Source organism: Strongylocentrotus purpuratus, unplaced genomic scaffold, assembly GCF_000002235.5.
Source record: "Strongylocentrotus purpuratus isolate Spur 01 unplaced genomic scaffold, Spur_5.0 spur5_scaffold_19, whole genome shotgun sequence".
In the NCBI taxonomy this organism is placed as follows: Eukaryota; Metazoa; Echinodermata; class Echinoidea; order Camarodonta; family Strongylocentrotidae; genus Strongylocentrotus; species Strongylocentrotus purpuratus.
The window spans coordinates 11,282,511-11,301,227 of record NW_022145604.1 but is presented as its reverse complement, the minus strand read 5'-3'; the positions used below and the strand labels follow the sequence as shown (position 1 = coordinate 11,301,227).

The following is an 18,717-nucleotide window of genomic DNA, read 5'->3' as shown; positions in this document are numbered from 1 at the left end:
TCAACATTTTATGCCTTTAAAAAAACTTTTACAAAATATTTTCAAAGATGCTAATGGCTTTCCATAATTTTTAAGTCCATCTTAGAGATAAGTCCAACTTAGGATCTTTGTGAAACACCCCCCTTGTACCATTTATCACGCAGAAGATGCGTATTAGGGCATACTGTATTTGTATTGAACCGCACACGCAAATTCAGAGATTTACTAACCTCAAAAATAAAATAAATGCAAGAAAGGATACAAATTGGTAACTCCCAAAGATATTAACAGTTAATGTTCATGAACAAATCCCAAGTATCCCAAGTAAACCTTGTCCATTTTATCATCATCATCATCATCATCATCATGATAAGCAGCAACGTATCATTATCATCAATTTCTTTTACAGTATCAGTGTCATTTGCGGAAAACAACGGGAGGTTACAATCGACATGACTATATAAATTGTTTACTGTTACACAACATCATTATAATAAAGCATAAAATTAAACATATGATACTTTTATAACAAATGTACTGATTGGTATTTTATTCATGAGTAATTTACAATTGCAAACTGGGAGTGTTTACTTGTATTATAATTATTTATATAGTGTAGTTTTTTACCATTTTGTAAAAAAATATTGTACAATTCCGTCCCTGGACTGCGACGCATATTTCTTGAATAAATAAACCATTATTATTATTATTATCATCATTATAAATTGGAACACAATGAAAGAAGACTGGGTAGATATCAATATCATGATAATAACTACAACATAATTTATAGCACGTAATGCAAAAGTTTCGGAGTCCTCACTACAACATTTTTCAATGAGAAATCAAAGAAAATTTGCAACGTTTTCAATCATACAAATGATTTATTACTGTATATGGACCAGAACAAAGGATGGTACAGACACACACAAACTAATTTAAGCTTATTCAACCTTGATTTTACATTTAAAGCCCCACTGTCCTACTTGTAGCTACTTGCTCCCTCTATATAGAAAACTTCCCCAATCGGTGCCTGTTGGTCCCCCATGATCCTCTTTTTCTTATGTTAGTTGAGAGCTGAGTTAATGAGATAGCCACCTGTCAGTGACCTCGCTGTGTGGTCTAATCCCTTCTGGCCCAGTAGTATTGACGGTCTTTAAAACAATCGCAAAGACTCAGGGGCAAATTCAACACCCTTCCGTATATTCCACACGTTATTGCCATGTTCGCATATTTCCGAAAGACGAACTACCAAGGCCACATAATCATGCTTGATGACGAGATGGTATTTTTAATTCTTAATTCATTCAATTCTGACACGAAAATATCATTCCAGGTTTGGAGGTATTATTTTACCATGTTTCATGTTTTAGCGCTTAGAGACATATTTTGTGATAAGTGCTATACAAATGTTGTTAATTATTATTATTATTATTATAATTATTCATACAATGATCATTTGTGGCAAAAATAGTCATTTGTGATTGGTTGACAAACGGAATGATACAAAAATGAAAAAAAAAAATTAACGAAAGTCTTTGAAATCGTGCTATCGTCTACTTTAGTCATTCTTTGATATAATAGATTTGATGTGAATACCACGTGATGAAGCCTTACTGAGGTACTCATCATTTTTACCATCTTGGTTGATATATCTCTCTAATTTCTTCCCTGACTGCATGTAGAGATGGAAATTGTGTTTCTTGGTGATGCTTTCGTAGCCCTCGGCAACATACCAGCGCTTCAATCCTATCTCATTTTCATCAAAATAGCCTAAGACTGTACGACATCCAAGAGCGTACATTCTCTGTAAAGGAAAGTCAAAGTGAAAATAAAGTAGTAATTTACCATTAAATACAGGGTATCGACTCGACATCGCTACCACAGCTACAATGTATTCTCAATTGCGCCATCTTATGTTGAAGGTGTACATAGAGAGATCTCCGGTTCCTGAACCATTATCAAGCGCTCGTCATCAATTGGTGATGCATTTTGGGACATGTCTGTCGATACATCGGAACACTAGGGCGTTTTAGTAACGAGACGGAAGGCAAAGAGAAGAGAGAATTCACTCAATCGAGATCAAATAATGTATGCAGTTCGGATTCTGTTTATTGAAATACTATTATTCTTATCAGGTGAATGAAATAATTTGTATTGAGGCACTTCACAAAGACTTATGCATTAAATTTGGTTACACTACGAAAATGGTCTGTACGGCGATACAACTCTTCGCTCGAGTTTAGGGAACAAACGCTATTATGGCTGAGAACGGTCGTGAAAATCAAGAAGACGGAGACAATTCTGGTTCGCACATGCGCAGATTGATTATTTTGCTCGGTTACCCTCGTCTCTGCCTTCCGTCATTAGGGACTTTTAGATTGAGTGGACGAGAACACGACGAACGACGACTGATCATGCGTGTCAACGTACTCAACTGCCTATGTTGACTACAATTAGAAATCTCTTAGATTGCACTCGACGATATACATGCACGCAGGAAGTAACACTATGAACATGAGGGGACAAAGAAAGATGACAAAATATACAGTTCCTCATTCTACCCTCAACAATAGACCATTTTCGTAATGTAACAAAATTTAATGCACAAGTCTTTGTGTAGTGCCTCAATACAAATTATTTCATTCACCTGATAAGAATAATAGCATTTCAATAGACAGAATCCGAACTGCATACATTATTAGATCTCGGTTGAGTGAATTCTCCCGTCCGGCTTTGCCTTCCGTCTCGTAACTAAAGAGCCCCATTGTGAGCAGCAGACGGCAGCTTACGTAAAGCAGAAGTAGTGTCGGCAGAATACCCTGCATTTTAAATACATACTCTCATGTTTTCTGGAGGTTAAACAAGGGAGTTTTCAATGTTAAAACCATATATTATTTAGTAAGCCAATTCAATTTGCGAATTTTACCAACTTATGACAAAGAGACAAATTATACCACAAGAGGAATCGCTCAGAAGAATTAAACGGATCAACAGAGGAGGGACAGGCCCACTTTCAAAGAATCCGGGACCATTAAAATACAAAGGAAGTCATAAAATATGTTGGAAACCAAAGTGAGGATAGAAAAGAAAATAGGTAATGCAGTTTTCTTTTGAATCTACAAAACATGAATTTATTTCAAATTAAAAGAAAGTACAGCTCTTAAACAAGTTCTTAAAAAGACCAACAATATTAGTTTTATGGGCTGGCGGTCTTTATTCTTGTCCCCAGCAGTAGAGTTTCACGTTTAATACTCACCTTCGTAACTTCGTGCAAAAGTATCGAACCGATCCCGAGATCTGAAGAGCAAGATGTACAAGGTAAAGAGGAGTTAGATTCAATACCAATAATGTTATTAGGGACTTTTAGATTTGCACGAAGACAACGTGGATTGCTACGGTCGACGTCCTTTCAATGCATTGCCTTGAATGGACGTCACACGTATCAGTCCACGCAAATCTAAAAATCACTATTATCTCAGACACACCGCCAAACCGACTCGAGACTGACCCCACACCATCCAATTTGGGGGTTATGTCGTTGTCTGTCTTTTTCGAGGTGTCGTGGTTCTGTTATTCATTGCCTTGTTTCTCAATATCTAAGGGTTGCGGGTTGAATCCCAGCCAGGCACTCATGTCATTTAGCAAGACATAAAGTTCAACAAAAGTTCAACAAAAGTGCTTATAAAAACACATTCACCATAATTCAGAACAAAGTTACTTGGTACCAAAAGTTCGACAAAACATTTGGAAATCATAGTGCTCATCATGCATGACCATGATATTTTCAAATAAGTAAATTTCGATAAATTTGTTCTCATCAAAAATATGTATTTACTTCAACACTCAGCGTACAAATAGGCTTGCGTACCATTTTCGTTGATACACACTGTGATTTACAAGAACTGTTCATTGCATAACATATTATATCACAGTATTACAATCAATGATTTACCTTCAATGATTTACCTTCTTAACGTCAAATGATAGAACCCTCTCAAAGCAGTTAGGTAAAATTTGAATTAATGTTGCGTTTATAATAAAAATGCATGTTTGTTAAGTAGAAACCCCGAATAAGGTACCCCCCCCCAAAAAAAAAGTGCCAATCCAAAAAATGAATATTCTTCTTTTACCGACTATTGGATGAGATTAACCTAACCTCTTTCAGGGTGTACCCATCGATAAATCAATCAATTTACCTCTGTATTGGGGGTGAATGAAAATGTTTTCCCATAATGCACTTCGTCCATCCCAAGCGCAGAAAATGAACGTGTAGAGTCCATAGCCAATGATTGACGTCTGACCACTCTCATCATGGGCTTCTGCTACGTCACATTGGTAAATTGGATTTGCCCCGAAGCCATCTCTGATTAAATCTGTACAAATAAAAGAATCGTTAGTTTCTGAACTCTGTCATTACCAATAATAGAAAAGTTTATGGACTTTGCTGAAGAAGAGCTAAAATAAACGTTATTTTCAGATTCTTCAAATAAAGTATGTCCCACATTAATTCCTGGTTATCTTCCACCTTCCACCTTAATGGCCCGAATTCACAAAGGAGGTTTGTCGACAAACCTTGGTTTTTGTACGTCATATGACGCGTTTTTACGCGTTTTTTACAAACCTGGTTTGTAAAGAACAAAAGGAGGTTTGGCGAAACAAAAGGAGGTTTGTCGACAAACCTCCTTTGTGAATTCGGGCCAAAATGACTACAAATTCGGAATTAATTTGGAATCACCTGTTGAATGTAACTGCTTGATCGATCACACCACCAAACCGACCCCAATGACCGATATATGTGTTTGTCCGCTCGGATCCGCGTTGCAATTTTCTCTTCCGTCTATTTTTGGTGTCGGATATCCGTGACGCTAAAACTATTTTTGTATTCACACCAAAGAGACAAACACCAAACATACAATACCACAAACAAACATTTTCATAACCCCGAACGGCCAATATTCTGTCGGTTATCGTTCGGTTTATAGTCGGCTCGAGTATTAACTCGTTATCCGCTTCAGTCGACCTACAGGTGGAGTAAACAATATTAGGGACTTTTAGATTTACACGACGAGAGCGTGGACTGCCGCGTGTGACATGGTGTTAAGGCACTGGGCCGTGCCCGGCAGTGCCTTAAACGGATTTCCCATTACCTTAAAAGGATGTCACACGTGGCGGTCCACGTTCTCGTCGTGTAAATCTAAAAGTCCCTACTGATTGCCATAATAGACTGTTGTCACATAATCAGCGTATATGTATCATGTAGTAGTTACACTCCCAAACTTCTACATTCTCGGATTTAGATCCATAGCGAATCAAGAGTTATAGAAGTGTCCAAACCTTGTTCGGTTATCTTGAACAAATCTCGGCACCCTTCCCATTCGGCGTGAGCCAGTAGACACTTATAGATGGCTCGGCAATCTTCGGGTGTCGACGGCCGAAGTACGATTCCCTTAGCTTCATCTGGAGCTAGCACTGGTTCCACTGGATAGGATGTAAAAATAAGAATAAGTAGGCAAATAAAGGGCAATTCAAAATAATGATGATCCGGATACATGATAACTTGATGTACACTGTGAACAACTCCCTGTGAGAGCGGACAATAGTAGGCCTGTCACCATCAGCTCGAGATTGCCAAATAGCCTGCTATTTTTGATTTGGGAAATAATCCCGAAGTTACAAATCGCGTCTTCATCAGCTCGACACTCGACCTTGAAACTAATTGAAACTCGAGCTCAAGAAATTAGCTCGAGATATTTTGTTCAGCGTTCGCGCATAGTGCGAGTCTTCGGGCTGGTAAAGACGCACCGGAAAATAGCGGGATATTGTGCAAACTAGCCCAAGGTATCTTGGGATGATTATCTCGACCAAATATCCCGCTCTATGCAACTTCAGGCTGATGAAGACGCAAATTAACTGGATAATTTGCGATCGGGATAGTTAAAATAGCGGGATATTTGGCAAACTCGAGCTAATGAGGACAGGCCTACTTGAGTCAGTTGCACACGAGGCGTCATATCCTTGACGTATACCAGCGTCAATAAATGGCGCGATCTTTGATCAAGTTCAAGTCAAAGTTAACTTTCTTCAATACTTTAATTACAATATACAAAGGAAAACAAACATATAAAAGTCAAAAAATATAATACATATACATGTATCGATACATTACGTGGGAATAACACAAGTGGAGAAGACATGAAGAACAAGGGGAAACGTTTAAAACATGTACATTAAAGAAAGTATTTGCAGACTAGACAGGAAGGCCGGGCATTACGTAAAAGTCTTATTCCAGTAATTGTATATGAAACTAAATACATGATTAAATTATTTATTTTTTAATAAAAGGAAGAGGAAAAAAAGGAATAATTTGCATTTACACATTACACTCTCTCCTATACACACCAACACACGCGGCTTGTATAAGAGCGTGAGGACGTAAACACTTCGAATGCAAGATGAAAAGTAAGAACATGGCGTTGAATTACTGATGCATGCACCATTGAAAATTAGCGCAGGTGATAGCGCAATGGGAATTAGGCCTTGTAGGCTTCATACAGCCTTTTCACACACGAGTAAAATTCTTAAAAGCTGATTAGTTTAAAAAGCTTTTAACTAATCAGCTTACATACGACATCATTCACACACAGAAATTTCGGTGCGATCGTTCATTGTTTCGTGATTAACTACTGCTCTCTTAATGCGCAGTAGTGCCATTGCGCATTGAAGGTCTGGGGGCGTTTCATGAAACAATTAGTCGGTGGTTTTCACCGACTAATATCATGTTCACCGACAATTCTTTTGTCACCGACTATTTTCCAGGCCTGTGATTGGTCACATTTAGTCAGCGCTGACTAAATTGTCGGTGAGCATGATATTAGTCGGTGAAAACCACCGACTACTTGTTTCATGAAACGCCCCCAGGTCATATCAAACAAAGCGCACGCTCCATCCAGTTTAAACACGTATAACCGTTCACACACAAAATGCCAAGCTCTTTAGATACGGACTTCGTATCTACAGCCTGCTTTGAACGGCGTATGAATCGCGACTTCGTATCTATCCGAACATCGTATAAACGACGTTCACACAGGGAAATTTTCTTTAAAGATGTTTAAAACTGTTGAGTTAAACAGCTTTAAACTAATCAGCTCTAGATACGATGAATTTTAGCTGTGTGTGAAAAGGCTGATACAACACGCCCTTGAAACAGGGTTGACATGGTACTCAGCTCTTACTAAACAGAATGCACCATGCGCTTCGGAATCTGGCGGATAACAGCGCCGTAAATAAATATCAAAATAATTTGTTCATCTTTATTGTTCTCTGATAATATCAATTTTTTCCTCACTGTTTCCATAGCAACAGTCATTTTTAAACGTGACCGACATTTCATGATAACTCGCATTTGGGTTGTAATCAAGGAAGAAGCTATAAATACATTATACACTGTTGGTCATAATGGTGGAATAATTTTTATTACCCCGATTTATGGAAAGATTTTAACAATGATTTATACCTACTAAATCTAGATAATAGTATACATTCTCAGATTTTATTAAATAATAATTTGTGAGTGTTTGTTTTACGTGACTGTTATTAGTGGTGGCTGTTAGGGCTAAATAGGGGTTGTTTAGTGCAGATTCTTTTTAAAATTTCCAGATTTGGACCAGAGGTAGATTATACCATACTTTTACGATTTCTGCCGGACGCCAAGAAGGCGCCCTCTGGGTATGCCATATTGGGCAAATCCAAAATGGCCGCCATCTGAGTAAAAGGTCAAGCGTAGTTCCAAAAGGAAAAGCGCTTGTATGATAATAGTTTATATATTTATGGGGTTTTGGGGGTCAGAGAATCTGATTAAGATGTACTTTTATCGAGTTGAGGTCTCCTTGGGGTTGCCATACTGGTTATATTGGTCAAATCCAAAATGGCCGCCATCTGATAGTTACAGGTCAAGTGTAGTTACGAAAGGAAATGGGCTAGTATGATAAAAGTTTATGGTTTTCGGGGTCACAGAAACTAATCATGATGTTCTTTCATCGATTTGAGATCGCCTCGGGTCATACTGGTAATATTGGTCAAATCCAAAATAGCCGCCATCTGAGTTACAGGTCAAGTGTAGTTGCGAAAGGAAATGGGCCAGTATGATAAAAGTTTATATATTTATGGAGTTTTCGGGGTCAGAGAAACTGATCATGATGTTCTTTCATCGATTTGAGGTCTACTTGGGGCTGTCATGCTGGTCATATTGGTCAAATCCAAAATTGCTGCCACCTTTGAGTAAAAGGTCAATTGTAGTTCCGAAAGGAAAAGGGCTAGTATGATAAAAAGTTTATATAGTAAGAGGGTTTTCGGGGTCAGAGAATCTGATTATGATGTGCTTGTATCAATTACAGGTCTCCTTGGGGCTGTCATGCTGGCCATATTGGCCAAATAAAAAATGGCCGCCATCCGAGTTAAAGGTCAAGCGTAGTTCCAAAAGGAAAAAGACCAGTATGATAAAAGTTGATAAATTCACGGGGTTTCCGGGGTCGGATAATCTGATTATGATGTTCTCTTTAATATCAATTTTATGTTCACAATCCTGTCCTAAGGCTACAATGAAGTCAATTTCCTGGTTGAAGAAGATGAAGGAAGATGCGCCAAATTCACACTTGAGTGGGTATAAATCTTGGCCTGCACCCAAATGTTTCATCGTTAAAGGGATAGTTGAGTTCTGTTGCAGAGGGCGCTACACAAAATAATTTTTTGTGAGATAATGAAAAACTGAGTGTCAAATTTGAAAGAACATAATATTTAAATGACAAAATCATCTTTGTTTGATCAAAATTGGTTCAGAGACGGCTGAAATATAACGATTTTTAATACTTGTGTACCATATTTTGAAAAATTTGAAAAAACCGTTGAAAAAACGAAATAGCGCTTTTTACTTCATATTTCAGCCAATGCCGATGTTGGCTTTTTTGTTGGCATTTTCGTGCTGCTGATATTACGCACAACCAGCCGGCCCATGTATTGTTATTTTCAATTAAATAATTAATTAACGGTCACCGTGTTTTTCTGAAAGTGGAGCTGAAGTGGTATGATCGTATTGGCTAAATTTCACACATTTTGGGGTCTAATATTACCTTCATAGCAATTTAGGTTCTAAAAGGGCACTATAAATGTCATAGATAAGAATAAGAGCAATAACCATAAACTTTGAAGGCATTTCCGGTCTGAAAACAGAACTCAACTATCCCTTTAACTTTCCTCTATGAAATTCATAATAAATTCGTGTTCGAGGGTTGGTAAGGAAAATAGATAAACAGTAGAAACAGACCATGACTAAAGAAATATGCCCCCATTGTGGAATCCTTGCTTCTGATTGGTTATCAGCAGATTTGTCACTGACTTTTGTCATTTGTCATTGAAAAAAGGCTTTGTGAAACACCCCCCCCCCCCCCCACCCGCTGGCCAACTAAGATATTTCATTTGATTTGTTACGTTTTCAACCTCTCTTAATCCTGGAGCTAAGGATCTTAACTATTCTGCATTTGGGGCGAAAATATATCACTATGAATATGACTGACAAAGAAAGCGGACAAAATATACAGTTCCTCAGGTAGACAAAGGAACATCCCTTCACTGCTATTATGTAAAATGTGTAGAACAGGTGTCACATGCATATTCACCTTTTTACATAATAGCAATGAAGGGATGTTCCTTTGTCTACCTGAGGAACTGTATATTTTGTCTGCTTTCTTTGTCCACCAAGTTCATAGTGTATATTTGCAATGTTTTATAACTGAAACAATAAAAATTGAAATACAAAAGAAAAGTAAAGAAAAGGATAATGACCCGAAAAATGTGTAATACCACCACAACGCTGGGAATTATGTTGCAATGGAATTATTATCCTCAATGAAAGGTTCCGTTTGTCAGGAGTCCATCCTGAACATAGGAAGCCACAACCTTCCGGTTCCGCGTATTCAATGCAGACTATGGTTTGATAAGATTTCACAACCATCCTAGAAAATCATCTGGACTTTCCCTGTTCATGTGTATTATTTGATTTGATTTGGTTTGATTTATTGGTTTCTGAATCTTTTTTCATTTTTTTTTCATCATACATTTTCATGAACATAATATGGTTTGATACAATATTTAAAGTGTATGAAATTTTATACAGATAATAAACGAAATTAAACTGGCTACAGAAATAAGCAAAGTAGCTTGACGTGCCCGCAGCCCTCGACTTAGATACAACAATAGAAAGAAAAAAAAGAGTGACTTGCAGAGAAGAAAAGGAAACGGGAGAGAAGGAGCGTTGGTAATAATACAATTAATCTCATGCATCTGCTGATTGAATGCAGGTCCATTCATGAATGGAAAAACGATGCTAGGTCATGGACGATTACACATCATTGCTGAATATCAATTGTAACTGTATTCTATGTTTGAATATGCATTGAGTGTTTTTAATTGTACATGATTATGACTAATTCAGCCATTGGGCTGCGACACCTGTTTTTAATAAACCTTGAATTGAATTGAATTGAATTGAATTAAATTGTCAATGTACACACGAACATGAATACAGTAGAATTACACACGACAGGATCAATACTTAGACAATAACATAGTTAACTGCTTAAGGTTTCTTATTACAATGGGCATAGAGTTCCAGATGTCTGGGCCGGCGTGTCTAATGGATTTGAGAGCCAATGCTTGTGATAATGCGAAAGCTACTGATAATAACATCCGATTTGTATTTTAAATCCCGTGACTATCAATGCCCCATCTTTTCTTCTATTCAAGATCAAGTTCAAGTTTTCATTTTCCATTTTCAACAAGAAATATACAAATTACGTACAATAAATAAATTATGAAAAAAAATTAACAAAGTATACACGAGTAATTAGTGTAGATGTTATTTTTCTTTGTACAACAAAAGACATTGTTTGTATAATTCGTAATTTAGTTACAAGGAATTAACTATAATCATATCATGCAAATATTCTAAATCAAGAAGAAAAACATATTTATATGTCTAGTGAAAACGTAGAGTGTGCACCCCTCAACAAATAATGTTATAAAAAATTAACACAAAAATAACAACATTTAAAAATACAAGTGTTGTGTCTAATGAGACTACTTAGGAAAACATATAAGACGCAGTTTGGAAGCACATGGATAAAAGAGCATTATGAGAGAGGCTGAGTGTACAATTATTGTAATTAGCACCAATTGGGATTTATCTTGCGGTGACCTTTTTGTCAATATATAAAACACTAAATTAACTATTTCATAACGTTGCATTAAAAATAATTTAAGTTTTCTTCAAAAAAAAGAGAAGAATTGGGTGGAAGTGAATGCCTATATCAAGAGTGATCCAAAATTTGGGACCACCATAAATAAACGTGTTCTGAGCTAATAGGATCACACGAAATTCATTCGACTGTCTACACTATGAACATGACTGACAATGAGAGCGGACAAAATATACAGTTCCTCAGGTAGACAAAGGAACATCCCTTCACTGCTATTATGTAAAAATGTGTAGAACAGGTGTCACATGCATATTCACCTTTTTACATAATAGCTGTGAAGGGATGTTCCTTTGTCTACCTGAGGAACTGTATATTTTGTCCGCTCTCATTGTCAGTCATGTTCATAGTGCTAGTTGGTTATCCCATTGTCTACTGGAACATGGTGGCCCCTGTATTGAGCCTATGGCAAATTAATGAATTCAGTAAACGAGTTAACTATGAACTGATTGATTAAAATAAAATCCAAAGCTGAAGGTAACGTATGATTTACATATTTGTACATGAATTGACTTAATTGGTACAAGTACAAGTCGTTAATTTGTGATAGTTTGTTATAGAAAATAATGAGAGTGTAGGGAGAGTTAAAGATAATACGTAGTTGATTCGGACTTGATTCTATGGTGTAACCATGTCCATGCGTGTTGCCCACGAGTCGTCGCTTCGATTGCGTTATTTCCTGCGCTAAACCAATAATGCCAAGGCAATAAGAGCATACGCCATGCAGTTAGTCAAAGCAATTTATATTGTTGATTTTGCATCTATTTTTGTACGATATTACTTGCACATTTCACGCCAGTACTAATGCCTCGTTAGCGCAACACACGGCGCATCCTCGACAATGGCGTTGAACAGGGAGCGTCATTTGAGATGCGATATTCTAGCGCAAGGTTTGGGATTAGTCGGAAAATGGACTATCGACGACGACAGTTGGTGAGTAAAGAACATTTGCGTTACACCACGGGCGCAGCCAATTATGTAAGGACCTACCGAGCTCTGCACTATTTACAGCGGCATTAATTCAATTTAAATTGATAGATCAATTATTGACGTAATTGGCTGTCGGGATAAACGCCTCTTGTGCAATGGTTTAAAGGCCTACTATACCTGTTGATTTCCTGTCTTCCGCAAACCTTGGTCTTGATCTCTTGTCTTTAATACTTAGCGTCTTTTTGATCAAAGGGCTATATTGGTACGACGAAGTGGCCAACGGTCGTCGACATGGTTCAATCATAGCTTCATTTTTTGACGTCGCCGTTATCATCCCACGGCCGTGTCGATCAAGATCTCTCTGTAGCCCGGGATGGCAGAGACGGAACACTGGAGCTATCCTGCGAACTAATCTTGAGACGTACATTTTTTGGTTTAATCTTGTTTCTTATGAAAGAGAGGTATCTTCTTTTAGTATAGATGCACTCAATGTGTTTTACACTTGATAGTTCGTTCGTGTGGTTGCCAAGTTCTGTCAAGATCAGTCGTACGAAATCGCTCGTTTCTATGCGGCCTCCAAAAATTTGGGAATCTTGCGGATGCTCCAACTTGCCACTGGTCTAATGAGTGTGATCATTTCCTTTTCAGGCGGTGAATTGCTATACACTTCCGTTTTGTAGGGCTGTAATGTAGTCTGTACTACAACTTGTGATAATTTATTATGAAAGATCGGTCGGTGGAAAACTGAGCGCTAGTTGCAAGCTCGGCTACGACCAGGGTAATGTGTGTAACGCGCCATGAGCGTCAGAGCCTGACGGGTAGCTATATGTTCTTCTAAAAGACCAATTTGGAGAGCTTTGATTGAACTAATAAGTTGTATAGCTTTATTGAGGCTCTATGTCAGCCCGGCCCCCCCCCCCACTCAGAGGTCGGAATGACCGCATGCGTGTTGCCAAAATGCCAAAGGTAAAAAGGGTGTATTTGATTTTTCACCCGGAGATTTCTTTAAAAAGGGGGTGTTTTTCTTTTTCTCTCTCATCTCTTTGGTCTCCTGAGAAATTATTCCGAATTTAGGGGGGGGGGGGTACATTGAGCATTTTCCCTGATTTAGGGGGGTCTCCAAGGCAGGAAAAGCCCGCGAAAAGCCCGCGAAAAGCCCGCGAAAGGGGGGTTCGGAAATGTTGGCAGTCCTCAGATAGGGGGTGCTTTCAAAAAGAGGGTACGAGCATATGCGTACCCTAAATAACACTGAGTGGGGGGGGGGGGGGGGGGCGGGTATGTCAGTCAGACATCTTTGTAGTCATCTCCTGTACAAGTACTCATTGTTTCATAACATGACCTAGCATGAGTCATGGGTTGCAGGTCATTCTATATTTAGTTATACATGCTAGTCTGTATTTGCAGACGCTGTTAAACTACATGTAGCTATCACTACAGTACCGGCGCTATGTAAACAAGCACATTAGCACATTATTATTATTATACAATCTTGGCATGTGCAGATAAAGGACAATTAACTGAACCGAGACGAATCACGTCCCTGCTTACATGAAACTTACTTAATAATTTTTCATTTGTGTACCGACTGTAAATTCTATGGAACACTGGGGGAAGTTTTATTCTCAAGAGGGCAAAGAATAATTCATGGTTAGCACCAGGCACGTATCCACGGGGGGGGGGGGGGGGGGGGGGGGGGGTACGTGCCCCCCCCCCAATTTTTTTTCTTTTCTAGGATCGGTTGAAATTTTCTACACCCCTCCCCAGGGCGTCGATCGATTACATGTATGTGCCCCCCCCCCCAACTTCAAACGCTGGCCACGGCCCTGGTTAGCACATGTCCCAAATGACCCGAATATCCACAGAACTTCAAAACCATATGAAAAACTTTTAGCCCTAAACGCACATAAAAGAGTACCAGCACTAAACAACCGCTTTCACGAAGAGAGACCGCTCGAGTGCACTCTTCATTAACTCAAAAGGAGTGGCGCCATGGGCTGCCCTGTCCCTTCAGATCGCACTACCCCAGGGCCGGGACTAACTGAGTTAGGCCTGCACATGGGCAACGTACTTCTGCCAGTCGGATATACAATCATGTTCCTATTTAAGCGCGTAGCCAAAGGGGCGGTGGGGCAGTCGCCCCCCCCCCAAAAAAAAAAAAAAAAAAAAAAAAATGCCGGCCAAAAAAAAAAGAGAGAAGAGAAAAAAGTTAGGAGACGTATGAAGAAAAGGAGCAGACATTTTTTAAAACAAATTCAGATAAGGATTAAGAGTCGAGAACGTTACAACGAATCGTCTTCTTTCTCTAATATTTTAGTGAAACTTCAAAGCTTCCAGGGCCCGGGGGGGGTGGACTCTTTGAGGGACTCCCCGTCCCTGTACCCACACCCTAGGGAGCGCGCTTCGCGCGCTCTGTAAGTGATTGGCACGCTTTGCGTGCTCACTATAAAATAAAATCATAGCTACGCGTTTGTTCCTATTTAGTGATCATTTCCTCTGGAGATGCCGCTGGTCCAACCGCGGCATCATCTCTTATTCTTATTATATAGCCGTCTAGGCGTCTATAAATATTATCAAAGAGTTTGTCCTTGTAGTCCGTACTGTTTCGATCTATTTATATACTTATTGTTTCTAAAATTACATTTTAGTGTATAATGCCTATGAGTCTTGCGTGAAAGTACATTGATCGGACTAGTCCAGTGCGGCAAGGCGGGGGTGCGAGCGCTGGCTCTCGGCTGACTACGTTGACTACTTACTAACACTTACAAACTAGAATTAGAAATGAAACTCACCTAGTTAGAAAAATGCAAAATTACGGTAGACTACACCAGCAGAGGCATGGCATAACACCGTAGACGAAATCGAACTCCTTCCCTCTGCCACTGATTATACTGACTTCCCTCTAGTCGGAGTGCATTGGCCCATTCGGGTACACCTGTATACACAGTAAACCAGGCCTTCTCAACTGGCGGCGCGCGCGCCACTTGTGGCGCTTGCGGTCAGTCGGAGTGGCGCGGGGCTGTTCCAAACATTAATACAAAATAAATACAAATTAAATATTGAAAATTAAAGAAAGAAAAAATTAAAAAAATATATTTTAGAATTAAAAAAACTCAGCAAAATCAAAAAGTCGTAGTCGAAGTTGAGCCCAAAATATAAGTAAGCCATTTTGTTTGTTTGATTTTCACTTGATTTTGACATTTTCCGTGTTTATTGCACCAAAATAACCACATATAAATTAACTTCCAGTGTAGATTTTAGCCCGGAATTGTACTAATTATTTCAAATCAATATGAAAATATGATTGATGTTTTATGGAACAAAAAGGTGTTAAAAATGCCACACCTGGGCCTTAAATAAGCCCTAAAATCCACTAGCTTCCGGGGGCTTCACCCCATGAACCCCACCCAGTATCGGCTCGGTCGCTACGCTCCCTCGCAACACAGTCACCAAACAAACAGGTTGGCACTTAATCCTCAATACATTTTGGTTTGGCACTTCTAATAAACTAGTTGAGAAGGCCTGCAGTAGACCAATGCAGGCCAGTAAGATGAATAAAAAAAATCTTCAGATAAATCACGTTAAATTGTTAATTATCTTTATGTTCTCACTAGCAAACTTCACAATAATCAGGGAGGTGAAACTTTAGTCACACCTCCCTGCAATAATCATCCAACGGTATGGGTTATCATAAATATTGGTCTGGTTCATAAAGTTATGAGCCAGAGCAATATCAGACACTGAGCTCCTATAGGAAATCTTTTCATTCAGATGGTCATATCTCAGCCAATACTCAACCTTTTTGACTGGTTTTCGACGTTTGGACATTATTTGCTATGCTCTTTTAGAAAATGAAGAAAAAAAAATTGAGAAATTCTAAAAATAGATTTTTTGATGACGTCACATTTCACCAATCGATCTGTAGCCTTTGTATCTCCTTTTCAAAGAATACTTCCATCTATGTATCATGGAGTGCACTGCTCGTGCATAAATGAATAATGATTACATAACTTTCATGAGAACGTATCCAGTATTTTTTCTCCGTGTATTTAACAATTTGGTCTGCAATGAACTTTATCTGGTCATGCTCAGACTGCAACCATGAATTACTGGCTAATTATTAGAGATAGCTTTAAAGCTTATCTGCCGTAGTTTACAGGAGGGATTAGACTGCCCTGCAAGGTCACTGGACAAGTGGTTACCTCATTAACTCAGCTCTCAGTTAACATAAGAAAAAGTGGATCATGGGGGACCAATGGTCACCGATTAGGCATTGTTTGTTATGTAGAGGGCGCAAGTAGCTACAAGTAGTGCAGTGGGCCTTTAAATTTCGAGTTCTCAGAGAGCTGTTCGTCTGACAGGCACTACAGTAGCATATAAAGGCTCCTCCATGACATTGGCAGTGATTATTCTAAAATGCGGATTTTCGAGGTCATAATTTGTACCATGTGCGAATTACAAACTATGAAAGTTTTAGAGTTTTTATTAACCTTTTCATATACCACATTAGCCGAATGTCACAGTGTCTGGTGTGCCAATATTGCCGATTGGAACAAAGAATAATACCAATTAACAATAGCGATATAATTTGTTAATAAAATCCTATAGCAGTTGAATAACACTTTGTTAAAGGTACTATGTCCCATTTGCAGGCCAAAAAATGAAAAGGTTAATTTCCAACGGCATTTGAAAGATAATACTAATTTAGAACTCCCCTTAAAAAACGGGGTCTTGAAAATGTCTTTGAGTTGGAAAATAACGACTAATAGCTGTCAAATCGACCATGGAGCTATAGAGCCAATAAGTAATAGTCTTGATTTTCAGACCATTGTACCGCATGGTTGTACGTTTTATGCTGCGCAAAGATTTAATCACTTTAATTTTGGTCATTACAAGAAGTGGGTTATTGATGTAGACAAATGCTCATGTACCCTTTACAGCTCATTTTATGTATGTTATTACCAAAGAAGGAGAAAAGCCAGTCAGTCACTCAATAGTGTCTGACAGTGAAGTCTAGCAAGTAAACGGGTTTCATTGCATAATTTGAATATTCGGACACTGCTAATGTTTAAATTTCACAGATAGGACATACATGACATATTCATAATTCCTGCAAAGTTCTACAGCATTTGAGGTTGGCTGCAAAACGGACATATAAACCGAAGAGAAAGATATCGGTCACAGCTTACCTGCATATCCGCCTGTGTAATTCAGTTTCGTTCTCAACTTAAAGTGAAAGTTCGAACAGTAAGGCCCGCATTCACAAAGGAGGTTTGTCGACAAACCTAGGTTTATGTGCGTCATATGACGCGTTTCGACGCATTTAAAACCAAGGTTTGTACAAACTTGGTTTGTGAATTCAGGCCTAAATGTTCGGCTTTGTTCGTCTTGTTTCCAATCGCGACCGCCGATCGTCGGACCTGCAACATTCCACCTCAGAAAAGATAGAAGTGGTTCCAAATTCCTTGACACTCTCAAAATTCTGCATTTACCCCAAATTAAGCCAATCAGAAATACACTGTCCCGGGTGGTCCAGATTGGCATGCCTTGCCTTTTTGGTTAAATACCCTGTCGAAAGTGAAAAATTATATAGATGAATTATATATCAAAGGAAAGCTTACAATCCACAGATTACAATAATACCAATTATATGCTACTAGTTCCTGTCAGACGAGTACTAACAGGTCTCTGAGAACTCGAAATGTAAAGCTTTGAAAATCGGAAGTTGTTGACCTAATAACTAGATATCGAATTGATGACATCATCGTATGTGGAAATACGCATGTTCACAATCAGTTTGCATTAATTAAGCACGGCTCATCGCCTCGGGTGCACATATTGGCCCGAATTCGCAAAGAAGGTTCGTCGACAAACCTAGGTTTATGTGCGTCATACGACGCGTTTCGCCGCGTTCACACCTAGAAACCTTGGTTTGAAACGCGTCGGAACGCGTCGTATGACGCACATAAAACTAGATATGTCGACAAACCTTCTTTGCAAATCCGTCCATTATGTCGTCACTGTAACTGCGGCAAAGTTGACCCCTGTTGACCCGTAATTTCGAAAGGTGCGGAAAACAAGGTTTTAATTCGCTTTCGTGCAATACTGAAAGAGAGTATATACAGAATTCCCTTAAATTTGTATTCTACGTTCATTCAGCTTTCCATTGAAATAAAGTTGTATTTTCATCGGAAAATGTTTTTAAATTACTGTTATTATTTGTATTTATTATTATTATCGTTATCATTATTGTTGTTGTTGTTATCATTAACATGCTGTTGTTATATTTATAATGACATGCATTATTAGATAACAAGAGATCGCGTTCTCGATGTTTCCTGAGACATTTGTATTAAGCGCTATATACAAATTAAATATTATTTAAATATTATTATTTTAACTTTTTGGATTGAAAGTTTGCCATAAATATTTTGCAAATCATTACTTTCAAGCAAATAGGCGGAGTCTGCAGTAATCTCTTTACTTACTTATTTTTTATGTT

General features: G+C 38.5%; 1 protein-coding gene across 2 annotated transcripts; it reads right to left on the bottom strand.

The window, feature by feature from the left end:
- Window positions 1-1,428: 1,428 nt before the first annotated feature.
- On the bottom strand, window positions 1,429-17,837 carry LOC100888422 (diamine acetyltransferase 2). 2 transcript variants are annotated; one of them, XM_030990301.1, is made up of 5 exons: window positions 17,405-17,837; window positions 5,317-5,460; window positions 4,179-4,355; window positions 3,239-3,279; window positions 1,429-1,786 (listed from the first exon to the last, which is right to left on the bottom strand). In XM_030990301.1, exons 1-5 carry the CDS (start codon window positions 17,757-17,759, stop codon window positions 1,541-1,543), a joined length of 963 nt encoding a protein of 320 aa, XP_030846161.1. In that variant the 5' UTR covers window positions 17,760-17,837; the 3' UTR covers window positions 1,429-1,540. The 2 variants fall into 2 exon arrangements, with proteins under 2 accessions (XP_030846161.1, XP_003725283.2); XM_003725235.3 differs by lacking the exon at window positions 17,405-17,837 and adding an exon at window positions 12,396-12,978.
- Window positions 17,838-18,717: the final 880 nt, after the last annotated feature.